Source organism: Pectinophora gossypiella, chromosome 3, assembly GCF_024362695.1.
Source record: "Pectinophora gossypiella chromosome 3, ilPecGoss1.1, whole genome shotgun sequence".
In the NCBI taxonomy this organism is placed as follows: domain Eukaryota; kingdom Metazoa; phylum Arthropoda; class Insecta; order Lepidoptera; family Gelechiidae; genus Pectinophora; species Pectinophora gossypiella.
The window spans coordinates 5,524,551-5,541,036 of record NC_065406.1 but is presented as its reverse complement, the minus strand read 5'-3'; the positions used below and the strand labels follow the sequence as shown (position 1 = coordinate 5,541,036).

Here is a 16,486-nt window from a genome sequence, read left to right as displayed (position 1 = left end):
CGGTGTCAGTGGACATAATATCTTGGCCTGTTATCTGCGGAGTGGGCACGGGTACTGCGCTGCCCACGTGCGCGGGCGCAGCTAGTACCGTGACTCATACGCTCGACCGATATAGCACTACGTATACCTTCTCCATTAACATTTTCTCTTTTCTTGACTGTTTATACCGCTATTTAATATATATACGGTAAGTAAATTTTAGGACCAGTACATGGCCTAGGACAAGACAAAACAGATGTAAGTCCTTTCAAGGGTTCATCAGCCCTTCTACATATAAATACTTAGTCTTTATTTAAAAATGAATACTTAGCAACAATTACTTTACCGGTGATTTGAAGCTCAATATTAAATTGATTTTTAATTACGCATTAAGGGTGAGAGTCTATTTGTGTATGTATGTATGCATGCTGTTTATACCGATGACGGGCTGAGCCTACCTTTTACTCTGTTTATATGTTAATTATAGCCGAGAAAACTCTTGTTTATCCGTTTCTTCCGGGCGGCGTCGCTGTAAATCTTAGCGAGATATAAACAATTAGATGCTTTCTATTCGCCCTTCGCATTAATTCTAACGTTATTTATGCCAACCTTTCTTTTGATAATTGAAACAGTGAAATGTACGTGAAAACAGTTATGAAAATAGACGTTCGAAATATTTCGTAAGTCAGCCCTAGTTTCATATCGTAACGTGTGGATATCTCCGTTGCTCAATACAATTATTGCACATAGTAATTTGCTATGTGAAGTGCACTACACATCACATTAACATATTGACGCGCGTGCGTGTACCCCTATACGTCTGCACACATATCGGAAAAGAAAACGAGTGTTGTCAAATTATCGTGTCCCAGTTTCAGCTATCGGCGTCAATTTGTCCAACTGACTTCTCAATTACACTGTAGTTTTCGATTCTAAAATGCTATGCTGCACAAGCGATGAGGAGCTGGACTTTCTTATAACTGGTAGGTATTAATGTTCTTTGTAATTATATAGAGCGAGATTGATATTGCATGCGTACAGTATTCATGCAAAGAATCTATGTTAATAGTTTGTTTTCTAATCGTACATTGCTGCGCTCTCGATAGTGGTACTGTAGTGTGTAATTTTCGAAGTGATAAAGTCCTCCGAAGTCCCGGACGATACGATAATGCTTATCGTATACGAGCCTTTTTTCTGTGAAGCGTTTTGCCCTGCGGTGTGGTGGGTGCACCGGTTGTGGCCCGCTCGCTCGGTAAACAGTTGGCAGCAAGCTACGACGCGCGCTCGTCGTCCACCGCGCGAGGTGCGTTCCAATTCCCGCCTCAGTCGCCGCACGCGCTCACAATACGCAGGAACTCCGCGGTTTGAACGCGCGTTCTGATCACTGAACACATTGTGCTTATTTTGTGTTAAATTACTTTTGTCAAGTGCTACATTACGTGTCGTGGTTGGACAGTTTTCAGAAGTGCATTGTGAAGTGATTCCTTTTTGAATTGTATACGTAAGTTATTGTTTATTTTGTGGCAATAAACAGCTGTAATGTTTGTAAACAAGTCTTAATAGGCAATAATCCTGTGAAATATCGCGTAAACTTACTGAGCCGTAAAACGTAGCCTTCTCCCTAATGTCAGTTTTTGTATAAGGTCACCTAAATTCATTGCCTGTGAAGTGTTGTGTTCGATTAATTAGCTACTCGTACCGGTGGTCGTATCACACGTCGGTGGGTCGTGTGGCGAAGGCGCCTAAATATAGCCGTCCTGTGAGTCGGCTCAACGGCCACCCTTCGTGTTGACATTTACATACCCGTACATAATAATATTGAACAACGTCACGGGAATGTCATTCGTCATCGCAGGCGACGACCATTTGTTTTGTTTTAGACATCAAATTGGCTCGATTTAACAACAGTTCATTGGCATCGACTGTTCAGGATGTATGCGTACTTATAATGCGTTTGATAGTGTACAATTTCGTGCCTAACCAGGAACGCTCTTTGACTCAACTTTTACTTATATATGCAGCTGTTATTGTTTGTGCTAGTTTCTTTTTACAAAGTATTTACCTGGTAGAGACAAAGGCATTAAATCTAAACCCCATTCCAAATCCTTTATGACTGCTGCAAGTAAGACAAAGTAATAAAAGAATACGAGTATAATAAATATAATTTCACTTAAAATTTTACGCCATAAAGTACCTAACTGTAAAAATAATATGTTCTCAAAAACCCACTTCAATAGCAAGTATGTTTATTATGATGAAATGCATTAGTACACGGTAAAATACTGTTAGGTATGTTAAGATGCATATTGCATCATGAATTTTTGTTCACAGATTTCGATAGCTTGGAATGTTCACCAGGCCTTTTGATTTGGTTATTAAAGAACATTCCTTTATTTATGAAGAATCTCTTAGTGCAAGCGTGACCATGAAGCCTAAGCTTCGCGGTTGAGTTGTCACTGATCAAAAGCCGTTTAGATACACACGAACGGTTTTATTAATCAACAATTTGACAATATTTTTCATGTTTAACCGCCCAATGACAGGCATCTCCGAGTAAAATATTACGACATCCAACGTGGAAGAGTTACACTTAATATTTTATGGCGACACTGCGGAAGTTTTGAAATTTCTCACGCCTAGTCTCGTCTAATATTGAGTTAAAATTAGTTCCGCGAATGAGCGCCATTTAAACACGTCGTACAAAATGTCCGCAATTAAAAGATTTTTATCTAAAGTACAGTGGTAAAACATAATATGACAAAAACAGCGGTTTATATAATTCGTGCACGTGTCTTTCTATTATTTCCATCAAATTGTGTATTCGTGAACGCCTAATATTAAATTACATTACCAAAAAAGTTGGGTAGCATCTGCCAAGCCGGGTGCTTCTAAATTCCGTTCAAAATCACGATCGCACATGTCGAGATGCGCAACATCTTGTGCCCGCATCCCGCTACCTGCCTCCATCTATTGTCATACGGTTCTTTACTATCTCTCTGCCCTGACGACAATGGGACCTGTTACCCTCCTGTTTTGTTCTACAGCCACAATAACAAGCCTCGTTTTTAAGTATGCTATCGTGGCCCTTTGTAAAATATATTCTAGTTAGTTTCAAAATAATTTGCTATATTTCGTTCATTTAAAAACCCAACACACAGTACACACACAGTACATAAACGCAGTTGTCGTTGCCTATCACAATACGGTTGATATGTCGATGCAAGAGTTGTCGCATGGAATATAAAACTGTTTGCCTTTTACACAGGTAAACGATTCATAATAGGCCAATGGGGCTTCATTATTTGTCAATCTACACACGTTGCACCCTGTACCGTGAATGTGAAGAGAATTTTATGTGCGTTGGAATTTTGATCACCGTTACTAAGAGAGCTACGAGTAGGTAGAATCTTTAGTTGAAAGATATGAATAGGTACAATGTTTACAAAATAAAAGTAGGAATTCCGCAGTTATTTGACGTGCGTAGATAAAAGGAATTGTGAACTCTGGAATTGAATTCTGTGGGATGATAATGTTAATGATTTATCTCATTATTTCGTGAAGTTGCTGTAACTTCCTTGACTGCTAAATGTTCTTAGTCGTTAACTTCTCCAATGCCTATCCTTAATGTCTTTTGAATGTTGTTCGCTCGTTCTGTGGAATAATCTATAATTCAACTAATTCCCTTTATCTATTAGGTTTTTCGATCATATGGATATTAGTTTAGATCCTTTGACTTTGTATCTTTCGATCTGTTAGCGACACCCTCTCCCTTTCTGTTTGGATAATGTACGGAGTCATCTAAAGTCAGGTTTACTTGAAATAGAAGTTAGCTAGTTGGACTTGAACAGATAAGTGCATGTTATCGCCAGTCGAATCACTAACACGATAACATTCCGTGAGAACACGCGTTAGGGGATAATCTCGGATTTTTGGGTACATTTGGTCCCAGTAAGTCATGCTGATAAGTAAAAGCTTTCGTTGGACCCAAGATGCATATCAAGTGGTTAGGGTTAATAACAAGTGTGCTCCACTAATACTCTACAAAGCGACGGCTTTGTTGATAATGTTTCCTTAATTAATGCTTGTGCGTTGAAACTGCGGCTCAGGTACATAAGTAAAACTCGAAAAGGTAACATATGTTTACAAAACATAATAACATTAACACAGAAAGAAATGCGTTGCCATGTTGATGTAAATTATTAAATTTAGCACATGATGAAAATATAAAACCATTTTAATTAACTTTAATATTATGACGCGAAAGAAGCTTTAAAATAAGAAGGCTCTTCCTGTTTTGAAACTTAATGCAACAGCAAGGTGGTCTTTACACAGATGAGTTGCTGTTCACAATGTTTATTAAATATAGCAAAGAACTTTTTATCCAGAAATCGCTATTTATATATAAAATATGTTTAAATATAGGGACTGTGTACAAGGAACTAAAGAACTGATTCTTTAACATTACGCCACATTGTCTCATTACATTATTAATTCTCGTCACTTGCGACGGATTTCCGCAAGTTGGCGGCCAATACTTCCTAGTTTCCCATCAAGTATTTCATCATTAGCGCAGTTTGAGGCACCTATAGAGGTTTTCTTATACATTGTTCGGTATTTTCTTTCCTTGTCAATTCCAACATTTCCAGCCCATACAACGGTACTTAAGGTGACAGTTTTCGCGTGGCCCTGCCACTTAAGTGGTCAGTTGGCAGGTCATTCCCCTCTGTTCCGGTGGCTATGACGGCCGGAAATTGGCGCACAGTCATGGTTTAGTGAAGCTATTTTCAAATCACATGATATCATGTTGTTCTTTGTAATTGTTGCAACCCGTTTGCGTCTGATGCCGGATATTTGCCTTGGTCAGTTTGTCCAGGCATTAGGCACAGTAGCTAAGTTTGATTTGTATGTGACTTTTGATTTACTTTTAATCATTTTCTATAGAACGGATTTGAATGCATAGTTAGCCTTTTATTAAATATTCGAGCATGATGACTCTACGAAAATGTATCCTAACCGCGACCTTACTGTATACCGTGCAATATTCTACTACGATTAGATCGCTATCATTATTCAATATTGATATTGCTTCTCCTATGTAAAAAGGTGTATCTAATTTTTCGATGTTCACTTTCTATATCGTCACTTTAGTGTAAAGTAAGCGTGAAAATTGTGATCGTAACATTGTACCGTTAATTATACATCATTCTTCACGTGTGGTTGTTGAATCGTCATTATTTTCAAATGTTCTGAAGCTAAATCTTGCGAGCACTTGTGGCTATTTTATCTTGCCTTTAAGGTTATTTAGACCATTTAGCCCTATAGTAAAGGGTACAGTGTTGTGCAAGAAGGAAACACAACTGTAACGAGAGGTCGTGCCATGTCTTGTACCAATTTCGTAAAGCATTTAGGGATAGTCACGAATTCGATCGTATTTTGTACTGGTCAGTTGGTTGTCATTGTTGTCTTATTGTATAGCGTTTTTAACTGAAGCAATTATGTGGTATCTATGTATGGTGTACTGGGTATTACCGTGTCTTATAATAACATCATATTTTTTTTTGTTGTGTGTAAAATCTAAAATTACGTGTGCTTATTTATAAATACCTTCCCCGTAAACAACTATGATTCTCTTCGTATCGTCTTGTAACATTTGTATAATATCTAAATATACTTTTATTACCATTACGACGCTAAGTGTTGTTCCTTCGACTATTGAATTATATCAGTATTAGACACATACATATGAACACAATAATATCTGTTGGTAAACAGTAGTGCATATGCAATCATATTGTATAACACCGGTTGATTGTAATAATCAATAACTCGATAACGGTGATGATTTATGAATGCAATGCTCTGTGTCAGTGGCAGGTCAATATTTTACAGAGTACAATACGTTGTGTAATAATGTATTAATCTTTTGCGACGTCCTACGGCTTGCTTTCACTGGCTTTCTATTTCTTGGACTTTGGGTGCTTTGCTCATCTTTGTTATTGTCGTTAATGTCAGGGTGCGTTCGATGCAAATCTCACAATTTATATGCGTAGATTATCTTGATGGTGTCTAGGAGAACGTGTTCGTTAACGCAGAGAAATCTATTGTTAATTAAAATTATGCACATACAAATTTCGTACACATGAAATTTCACCCTTAATGCAAGTGGATAAGTTAGGAAGGTAAACAATAGTTGTTTGAGCATGTGGAGTAAGGTTGGAGACTTATATTTGTCCTACACTACGCGACGTATTTTATATATGAAACTTGCTGGACTGCTTCTGGTTAGGAGAAACTGTGTGACGTCAGATGCAAGTATAAGAGAAAAGGCTTTACTGAACATCAAGTACATGTGAAATGTAATTTATCATTTTCACTGTAAACCTCATATCTGTATGTTGCACATGCCTAGCCTTATTCGCTTATAATTATGGTGAAATTTACTGAATGGCACAAATTAGCTTCTTAACTTCCCGTTAGTTGCGGCTTCCAAGTATATTGGCGCCCGAAGGACATACGATCCTGACTACCTGATCACTCTAGCCATAGAGGTAGGCCATCAGCTCGCGACAACAAACACTTCAGGGCCCCAATATAGACCTATCTAATATACGTAGGCGTTTATCACTATCGACCCATTGGGTTGACTGATTCTTTGAAATAAGTATAATTCTCTCAGATGATGAAGTACTAACGCCATCTGCGGTAAATTCTGTGGTAACATGAATGTCAGTTTCAGTCTTATATAAATTTTTCACGCCCCCAGTAACAGTTTAAATAAAGCCACTAGAAAATGACATTTTAATATAAACCTCTACCATTATATACATTTAGATTTTGTATTCGATTTAATAACGAACTTATCCAATCTCTTCACGATTAATTAAAACACTGAAAATTGGTGAAAGGGATCGTATAGGAATAACGTGAATGCAATCGAAGTGAAGTGGTATTTCGGATTATTGAATGTACTCGTAAATGACATTTACTTTTTATTCATATATTCAGTAAAGTAATTGTACTTTATAACTGTAAGCCTTTCACTACAAGATTTTGTGTGGGTTAGGGCATAATTTATAATTCTGACCCAGTTTTAGGTCTTGAGTGCGAATAAATCTGACGCAAATGTTTAAAGAGTAGATATTCACAAGAATCGGGTATAATGATATCTACTAGGCCCCTAATTTAGAATTTTCTTTTCAACTCGCCGTTTGTTCGGGTCATTCCCATAAAGTAAAACAGTGTTGGCCCAATATAATTATAACCGATAACGATCATAACCGATAGCCAGGAGCCGGGAGTGGCGTAGTCTCATATCGGGGTCGATCCTGGCTGTTATCCAAACAACGGTTTATAGCTGACACTGTTTACCGTGCCACCGTCACAGAAATGCGCCCCTAAACTAGAGCTTGTAAATATTCTTGTAAATGTGCCTGTAAAAGTGAACTTTTATCTCCACTGAGCTGGAGCGGATGCGGAAACGGCCGTAGAAGTCGTGAGCGATAAACAAACTGAAAATGCATACAATATGTGGTGTTGTTTTCCAAGTTGCTATTTGAAGAAATCAAATACAGTATCCAGATATTTTAGCATATAATATTGGAATTGAGTCATCATGAGATATAACATAATAAATATGTATTAAAATAACTAACATTACTTATTTTATTACCTAATTTGTTTTCTCTATTGAGGACACGGATTACAAATACATTTTTAAATCCATGGCTACTCTTATAGAGTTTGTGTCAACAAACAAGTCAAACAAATCTGCAACTTGATGTGCCTTTAACGATTTGTTTTCAACTTTTTCTAAAGTGAATTACGGGCAAAATCCGTAGTTTTACGTTATCGAACGAAGCTGCAGCCGCTCAAAGAACGGAAATCAAATTCTGTCTGCATAGTGTTTATGTGTTAGTCCACAAAGGCTTGCTTTTAGCTCATGTTATTGGGTCACAGTGAAGGAATTTCCTTGCCACTATTTGATACCTTCGTACAGCAGCGTACTTGTTTATCTAAGTGGCACTTGGATTTATTATAAAAGGAACTATGCCTCGAACGTTAGGTCCGCGAACTCGATGCCTCAGATCCACTTTCCACTTAGCATGCATGATCTCATTATTACGTATGTTTGTGTGCATGTGTGAACAAGGCCGTGGGCGAGCAATGCACTTCACCTATGTGTGTGAACGTGCTTTATCTTCATTGACCAGCGTTAGGCTCTCCTTACTTTACTGATTTAGTTTCACATCGCATCGTGCATTATCGCTTGTTTATTAGATATTATCTTGAGTGGCTTTAATTGGTGATCGGTGTTTTTTAAGGTTATGGTCATGATTATTGACATTTCTTCTTTAAGAATGTTTATCTTTTTTTTGTGTCTATCTACCTACTACTACCTATCTATCTACCTACTGTTTATTGTTAAGTGGTATATTTTTTTGAGAATTATCCCTAAACTTGCGTCTAGCTAATCAGTTTCACTAGCCGTTATAATTACACATGCAGTTATTCGCATCATTTCCACGCCTGCGCCGGCGCACGCACCACCTCGCATTCTATTGGCACACTTCTCCCAACGAAAGTTCATTTCTTATTCCACTTTTTGCGCTTTCCTTGCTACAGACCGCTTGATTGATCCACTGTTCCATTAAACCGATTTATTTGGCAATTGCATGTTACCGTACACAACCGTTTACCTGGTTTACAGTAATCGATTTTAACCACAAAAACATTTGATTGCCAGGCGATGATACTTACCTAAGTATCTACTTGAAGACTTCAATGTTAGGAAATTAGGATTTACGTAGGATAACTTGAAGATTATCTTGTGTTGAATGAATCATTATAATATGGTATTGAATAATTTGTCTGTCATTAAAGTAAGAAGGCGTATAGTTAATAGAATTACCGTAGCAATGTTTGGATTATAAATTAATAATACGATGTATATCTACTTGTCTTGATGGACTGCCAGGCACAGTATTTGTTATCAAATGTGGTCTGTTGTATGCAAAAATATGCTGTGTCTAATTGTGCTACATTTATATATGCAAGTTGTTTTATTTCACCAGTAGCTGTTGTAGATTTTATTTTCATCCTTGCGTTTTGTGGCATAACCATTTACCTATTACGTCACACTTTGGTAATGAAAATATTCTTATTTCTGTTGAAAAATTTATTTTACCTTCATTATTTGCTGATTGAGTGGAAGGGCTTCGTTTACCTACTCGTCTGGTTGCGCAAGAGTAGCTAGTGCCAAGTTCAGCGCCCACCACCAACGCCGCCTAGGCGCACCCCACGCTCTATTGGTATTATTGATAACAGTACCAACTTAGTTTAGGACGGTTATCTTGTAAGACTTATTACCTACTTGGTTTACAACCTTAATCTTAGTTAGATTGTTTTTGGTAACATAAGATATGTATATTTAATATATAATAATATTTAATAATACTTACAAGTACCTTTTGTATTATTAACATTAGGTACATAGATTCATATCCGATATTTCCCTGTTTATCCTTGAAAACATTTAGCAGTAATTTTTCCTGTAGTTTAGTAGCAATAACTAACCCGATATCAACATTAATTGGTTGTGTTGCACATATTTCATAGATCGTTCTTTGTGTTCTTTAACACAAATTAGTGTGTCTATTCTATTCTTAGGTTCAATTTGGTCAGTGAATGCAGTAGTTTTCGATATTTTTTTACGTGCATGCAGTAGCTTCGCAACAAGATAATAATACAGTGTGTCCGTGAACTAGTAAAACAAGATGTACTGCTCTAAGTAACCAAGGCCGACATCTTCTGTACGCCGCACGGCTTCCTTTACACCTACTACAATGTGCAAACATATTCATTGTTTACGAACATACCAATAAGTACCTTTAAAATGTTTTACATAAAACTGTACCTACTTGCATTTTTGCGTAATAAACCGTGAAAGGGCGAAGGACTATCTCTCAGACATCTGGAGCAGCTGCTTTGTTCGTGCAGGTACTTACCTAAATTATCAAAATAATTGTTTGTATTGTATCTGTGCGTGTTATTTTACCTGTGTTCTATTAGTTGTGTCTAATTTTTACAACCTGGCCCCATAAAGAAGACCGTCTATGATTTCCATATTCGTTCTTTATGATGAATGATGACTCTACACAGTTATGTATGTTAAAGTTATTGTTTTCCTTTTATTATCCTCATGATGCGCAGTTATATTTATGTTATGCTTGTTATAAATTCCGTTTTAAAACGTTCTCAGGACTTGGTTAAAAAGTTTAATTGTACAAGTTGTTTTATCTTCCCCTTTTGATAAAGTAATGTAAGGATCGTTTATAATGTCACCGTGGTGGCGCGGGCGCGCGGCGAGTGCAGCCATCCCGAACCATGCGGTCGACATTCCAGAACGTCGCTCTGTTTACCCGTCCTCGTCTAGCGGCTTAAAATAATTACACAAGTGCAACGCTACAACCCTCAGGAGTTCGTTGCGCCCGCGCAGCCCACCACACTTCCCATCTACCTGGCATTTTCGAAACTAGAGAGTAAAAGTGACTGACTTTTATTCAACTGGTTTTCGAGCATCAAGTTTGCCGATTACGAAGGCAACGATTGAGTCACTTTCACTTGCATAATGTTTATCTTTATTATTATTAGCGTTTTGACGTTCATCTCTGTTTACAGTTATCGTGCTTTATGGTCGTCAATATTATGTTTCGCAAGTTGTGAGATAGTCTCTACATTTGAATGTCCGTAGATCACGTTTGTGTCCTATTTACATCGCGCATAGTAGCAAAGTGTTTTATATCTTTTGTTTCAAATAAAAGTGTTCTTTCCTTTTCTATCCTTGTGAACTGAGGCGTGAAGTAGCTCAAACCATCTGCGCCATGTTGATTATTGGAGCACGTTCGAATTTCAAACTGTGAATAGTAAATAAACGGTCCGTCATGGAGGGCGCAGGCGTGCGCGCGCGCCGACGGTGCTCCTCCGGCGCGCGGCGTCTCACTCAGTGCGTCGGCGCCTCTGAATGGAGGCGGTCACGCGGTCTTCCATATTTATCCAAAAGCATACGTTACGACCCAGTGTAAAGGGAATGTGGTTAAGATTCCCTCTTTCGAGGATCTTCACAGTGCAGAGTGTGTGCAGTTTCCCGTTTATGACGTGTCCGTTTATTTTGGTGTCAATCTATTTCCGTACTGTGCTTTTGGTGTGAATAAACAGCGTTTTATTTATTATTTTATTTCAATAATGTTTTGACTTGAGCGTTTCATGGAATAGTGAGCAAGTCTTTGTCATGGTGCTTTGATGACGAAAGAAAGATTAGTAGGTAGGTACCTACCGAACTGGAAAGTTTAATTTGTTGGAAGGTTAACAGTTTTCTTCGCACAGTCAGTGATGTAGGGCACGGCTATGATAATATTTATACCATGAGGTGTGCTATTTCTATGCCTACTCATTGTCTCATATTCTTGTAACACTTGCAAAGGTAGGTATACATTAATAGCCGTAACTAATTGAAGCGGTCTGTAGCTAAAATAATTCATTTGATGTCAAATAATTTATGTTTTATGTAAATTGGAGTCCAATTATTAAATTGCATGTTACACCCACGTCAACAGGCTCTACAAAGCTGTTGGTACAAAATTATTTACCTGTTTGTTTGTACCTAGTAGACTATGCTATGTTAATCAAAATGTAACAAAAACGCAAATTGGTTACCAATAGAATCATGTTTTATACAAACGGGCCTGTTAACCATTAATACACATATAAGTTGGTGCGTCATTACTACGGGTAATGTCAGCTATATGTACCTGTGATACCTACCTATGATCACGAGTACAGAACAATGTTTTTATCACAGATAGAGCAGCTACATAACTTACAATAAGTACAACATTAACACTCTGTGTTGCACAAAAACACAAGATGAATAACAATTACAAATAGGACAAAAGACTGCTAGCTAGTAGAAATCCCAGTTAGGGATAAGCTCGCCTATGCTTTATGTAACGATAAGTTATGTTTTCCTTTGTATTTTAAAGCAATAGAGAATACTCTCTATTGCTTTAAAATACACACACACACAAACAAAAGAAGTACAATAGGCGGCCTTATTGATAAATAGCATTTTCTTCCAGGAATTAGGGTGAAAGAAGCTATAATTACAATAATAATCAGAGCGGTGCAATAACATAAAATAACTTACACATATCCTAATCATACATAATATATAAAGTTGTATTTTATGTTAATATATAGGTATTGCTAAGTACATATACCTATAGCTTAGCTAATTATTTAAACTCACGCTGTTATCTTTATTATTCGATATAGGAATAGGTAGCGCTAAGATTTCTTATATTAGTGGACTTATACATATACAGCTATTCTAATTGACTAACTGCACACTACATTCATAATCTTGTGCGATTAACTTGCAAACATTAGACTTATAAAACTGCAGTCAATAGAAAGTAACACTATTGTACAAACAATTGCATTTACATCCAATAACGGCTGAGTGACCATTTAATCGTTGTAAAACTCTGTGTTACCATTAAATTGGTATCTCCAACATTCCAAGGACGTAAATTTTATTATTGAAAATTAAGTGAATTACTGACTATTGTATTTAATTACTTACTATTATTACTGTAAGATTTATTACTTACTGTAAGAAAAATTTAATCTTTAGTAAATCTTTTACTAAATGTTCAAAATTTCCTTGCAAATTTAAAAACATTGGTCGTGGGTAATTTATTTCTTACAAAATGGCAACACAGAAAACTCTTCTAACTTGGCACCGTACAACTGAATTTCTCGAGGGGATCCTCTAATTAAGCGGAACGTAGTGATACAATAAGGCTTTCTAGCGATTAAGTGGGCATTGATAGTACCATTGGTCTACTTGTCCCATTGGCCATATCCGTCGCAAATCGGCCGCTTCCTCCGCCCGTCTTGCTGACTGCTATTACAGACATGATTTATACCTGTCCCGTCATTAGCCGCTCAGCATTGTCGCTGGCGGATGTATTTTATTTGCTCCTATTTAAAGACTGCTTTTAATAGAAGCTTCAGTTCTCATACATGAGATTTCGCGTCTATTCTCTGTTGATAGGTGCTTCATAAGTCTGATCTACTTAAATGATGAAGAGGTAGGTACACCTTATTCGCTTTGATTACAGTACAATTATTCACAATATTGATTAACGATTAGTCCAATTGTGGGTGACAAATGAATATCCCGGTGGCATTCACCCATCAGTCAATACTTGAACGATGTTGCATACAAAATAGTGTTCATTTCTGCAAAATTCAATAGCTTGTGTAACCGAGTAGCAATTTTATCAAGATTATTTTGTTATAACAACATGTATTGCTCTATATTGATAATACTGTCGATAATATGCTCGCTATCGAGACAGAGCAAGGCCATTGATTGCCATTGTAACCAGAAAACATTATTTTATTTATCGCGGCAATGATTCATGGTGATCCCTCTATATCGCGTGCGTTTAATCTGTGACGATTAGCCGCGGCACGCTACTGTGGTATTATGCCAGGGTGCTGGACGAAGGGTTCCTGCTAGACTTATCTTGAGAAATATCGGTCTCGTGCCGGAAAGCGTTGGACGCGTGCCAGACTTGACCGCAACATGTTTCCATTTTCAAATGTAGCACGTGACACTGCGTCAGCTAATCTTAATTAATTCTCAACGGCTCATTTCTGAGTACAGCGGTACATGCAACCCTTTACTATTTAATGAAGTTGGCTTTTGTAAGAGGAGCTACTTTTTGTGCTTGAATTTATAAAATGCCGTCACTCGACTTTGCTTGTTTTTACAGCACGGACAATACCCTAGCTGACTAATTCGACGTCAAACTCTACCTAGTTTTGGAGTAAAGCCAGATTTCATCGCTTGACACATTCACAAATTGCGTTATCGCGTTTTCTGAATTCATTCAGTTTGCCCGAAGTTTTATATTATGTTGGTTTAAGGCATTGAATGATGGCCTCAGACATTTGCATTTCTCTTCAGTGTACGTGTGTGGCTGTTGGCATTTGTCCATTCACAATCTGCCACTTTCCATTGTCACGACTGTCATGTCATGTCGTGGCTCATCCTCATCACAGTTCGCTTATTTCATTCAAATGATTGTTTCCAAAGCCCAGTCGTTTATTTCCATCATCTTTGTTATTATGCATCCACTTACTTTGTTTGTTCAAAGTTTTCTATTTGCAATATAAAGGTCAATTAGAACTTTAGCTATCGTAATTAGAGTTGCTATTGTTGTGCAGTAAGAATGGGAACGTGTTATAAAATAAAATATTATGGCATTAAGCCGTTCCGGGTGGCCTGCCACCTTGAGACGGCCTTCAGAACAATGGAAAATATAAACGGAGTATTTGCTGAGTCTTATAAACTAGTGACCGTTACGTGCCATTATTTATGGATTCTACACCGGGCTTTATTGTAGCAGATTGACGTTTATTATGTACCTACTCGCGTGAAACTTTATGGGTTCCCATTTTATATGAAGTTTACAAGCATAGTTCAGATTGATCTTAATTATTGTGTAATATACGTTCGTGTTAACACGCCATATTGTTCTTAAAAGTTAATCCAACCGGCAGTTACGTTACGACAATACCATTTGCGATTCCCATAGCGCTTTTTATTACATTATCTCGTCTCACAATTTTACCTAAGAACGAATACATAATATGAAAGGTTGAATGGCAGATTCCGCAATTTTCTCTTCACGTTTCACGTCGAAGCTCCCACAACGCACTTTCCACGGAGACAATGGATTGTTGAGGTTTCACTCTTTTTGTCAACGCAGCTTAGTGCTATGTGACGTTAATTGGACTCAAGACATCTTCGTAGTCTTCCTAGATGGTGTTCCGTATTTCTTGCGTAAAAGCCATTGCAAGTACCGTGGCCGTGCAAACGGTTAAGGTAATGTTTACTAAAATGACAGTATTAAATTACTGAACTTTTATGGCGATGTTTGTACAGAGTTCTAAAGTTGCTAAGCGAATTACTACAAGTTTAATTAAATTGTTCGTTACGATTGTCCAAAAAAAATCTCGATTTAGCAAGGGTTTAATGGTAAGATTTTGCGATTCGTCACCGTTATACTTACTTTAGCATAGTGGTCAGGGCCACTTTTAAGTAACTTCGTTGCGGTGTTGTTAACAAGGTACAACTTACTTACGATAGTTTTGTGGACAATTAAATTTTAGTATTGCCGCAATGCTGGTTTGCTTTGTCCGCGGCACGCGAACCCACGCTGCTTATGTGGATTTGGGCGTACGGTATTGCGCTTGGACAAAAGTTGAACAAAAGACCTCGGGCGCACAAATGACACGGCTAAAGGTAACTTTACAACGACGACGATAGATGCAGAGCATACATAACTCATAAGTCACGGGGCTTTGTGAACGCCTCCGCGGCGCCATAAGATGTGCCCCTTTGTTCGTCTGCCATTCATTAGTCGGATGTCACATTGGTAGGCCTCATTCTTCGGGAGTGCATTGAACCGAGGATCGGCGTGTATCCAGGCTTCTCCGCGAGTAACGTGTTATACGGGTTGTGGGTTTTTGGTACTCAAAAAGGAATGTTGCAATCCGTCACGTACAAGTACTCGCTTAAAACGAGCTAGGACAAGTACCAGTTTGCCTTATATGGCTTTAAAAATGTACCAAGTGCTAACCCTGCGATATGATGATAGGTACGTGTAATTGTAATCTTCCTATCCTAGCGGGAAATGTTTAATCGAACAATTAAGCTACTTCGGTGGTGCGGAACGGTTGGTTCGTTGTGGACTGGGCAGGTGTAATGACGGCATAAGCCTCTACACTTAGACGCTTCATTAAGCAACATGACATAGACTTGTTTACAAATATGCTGTTTATTTGCATCATGAGTGATTTGATTAGATCACTGGCGCAGTCAATCTTACAAGCTTTTCGATTACAGGGTCCGTCGCGATAAGACAAGATAAGGATGTGAATATAAAACGATACAGTAATATCTGGAAAGGCGTGGTGTTCACACATAATACGTGATACAAGGAAAATACTTTCGGCTATTGCAATGATCAGCCACGCGTTACGTCAGAACATAAAAACTTGTAAATAATGGATGAGTCAAAGCTGAAGCCTTGAAAATTTGCAAGTGAATGAAAGTGTAAATTGACTTTAAAAGTGTTGTTTTTCGGTGGTTTTTATACATTGTGGTAATCGGGACATGAGTGAGGATGAGTACAGAGCGACGTCTATCCCGGAGCTTCCACTCCTGCCTGAAGGGTTCCTCCACGGAGGAGGCGGCAGATGAGGAGGAGAGTTGCTACCACTCTCTCGGAGGGCGGCACTCCCTCAGCCGGCAGCCGCAAGTTTACGTTGAAGATCTCACTAACCTCTCTCTGGCAGACTTTGAGGCGACACAGGAGGAACAGAATGGTTTGTAACTTATTACTCAAACTTCTAATTAGAAACATATTTTTAT

General features: G+C 37.9%; 1 protein-coding gene across 18 annotated transcripts in view; it reads left to right on the top strand.

The window, feature by feature from the left end:
• LOC126379796 (ras GTPase-activating protein raskol) overlaps positions 1–16,486 on the top strand; it is a 194,016-nt gene that overhangs the window by 132,378 nt on the left and 45,152 nt on the right. Inside the window, exons 1-2 of one of the 18 annotated variants that reach the window (XM_050028742.1) lie at positions 1,306–1,480; positions 15,959–16,440. The exons of 14 other annotated variants lie outside the window; for them this stretch is intronic. In XM_050028742.1, coding sequence (XP_049884699.1) covers positions 16,239–16,440 — 202 coding nt within the window. In that variant the 5' untranslated portion in view covers positions 1,306–1,480; positions 15,959–16,238. Of the gene's footprint in view, positions 1–1,305; positions 1,481–10,971; positions 11,180–15,958; positions 16,441–16,486 lie in introns of those variants that run through there. 3 more of the 18 variants (XM_050028735.1, XM_050028725.1, XM_050028751.1) reach the window with 3 other exon arrangements.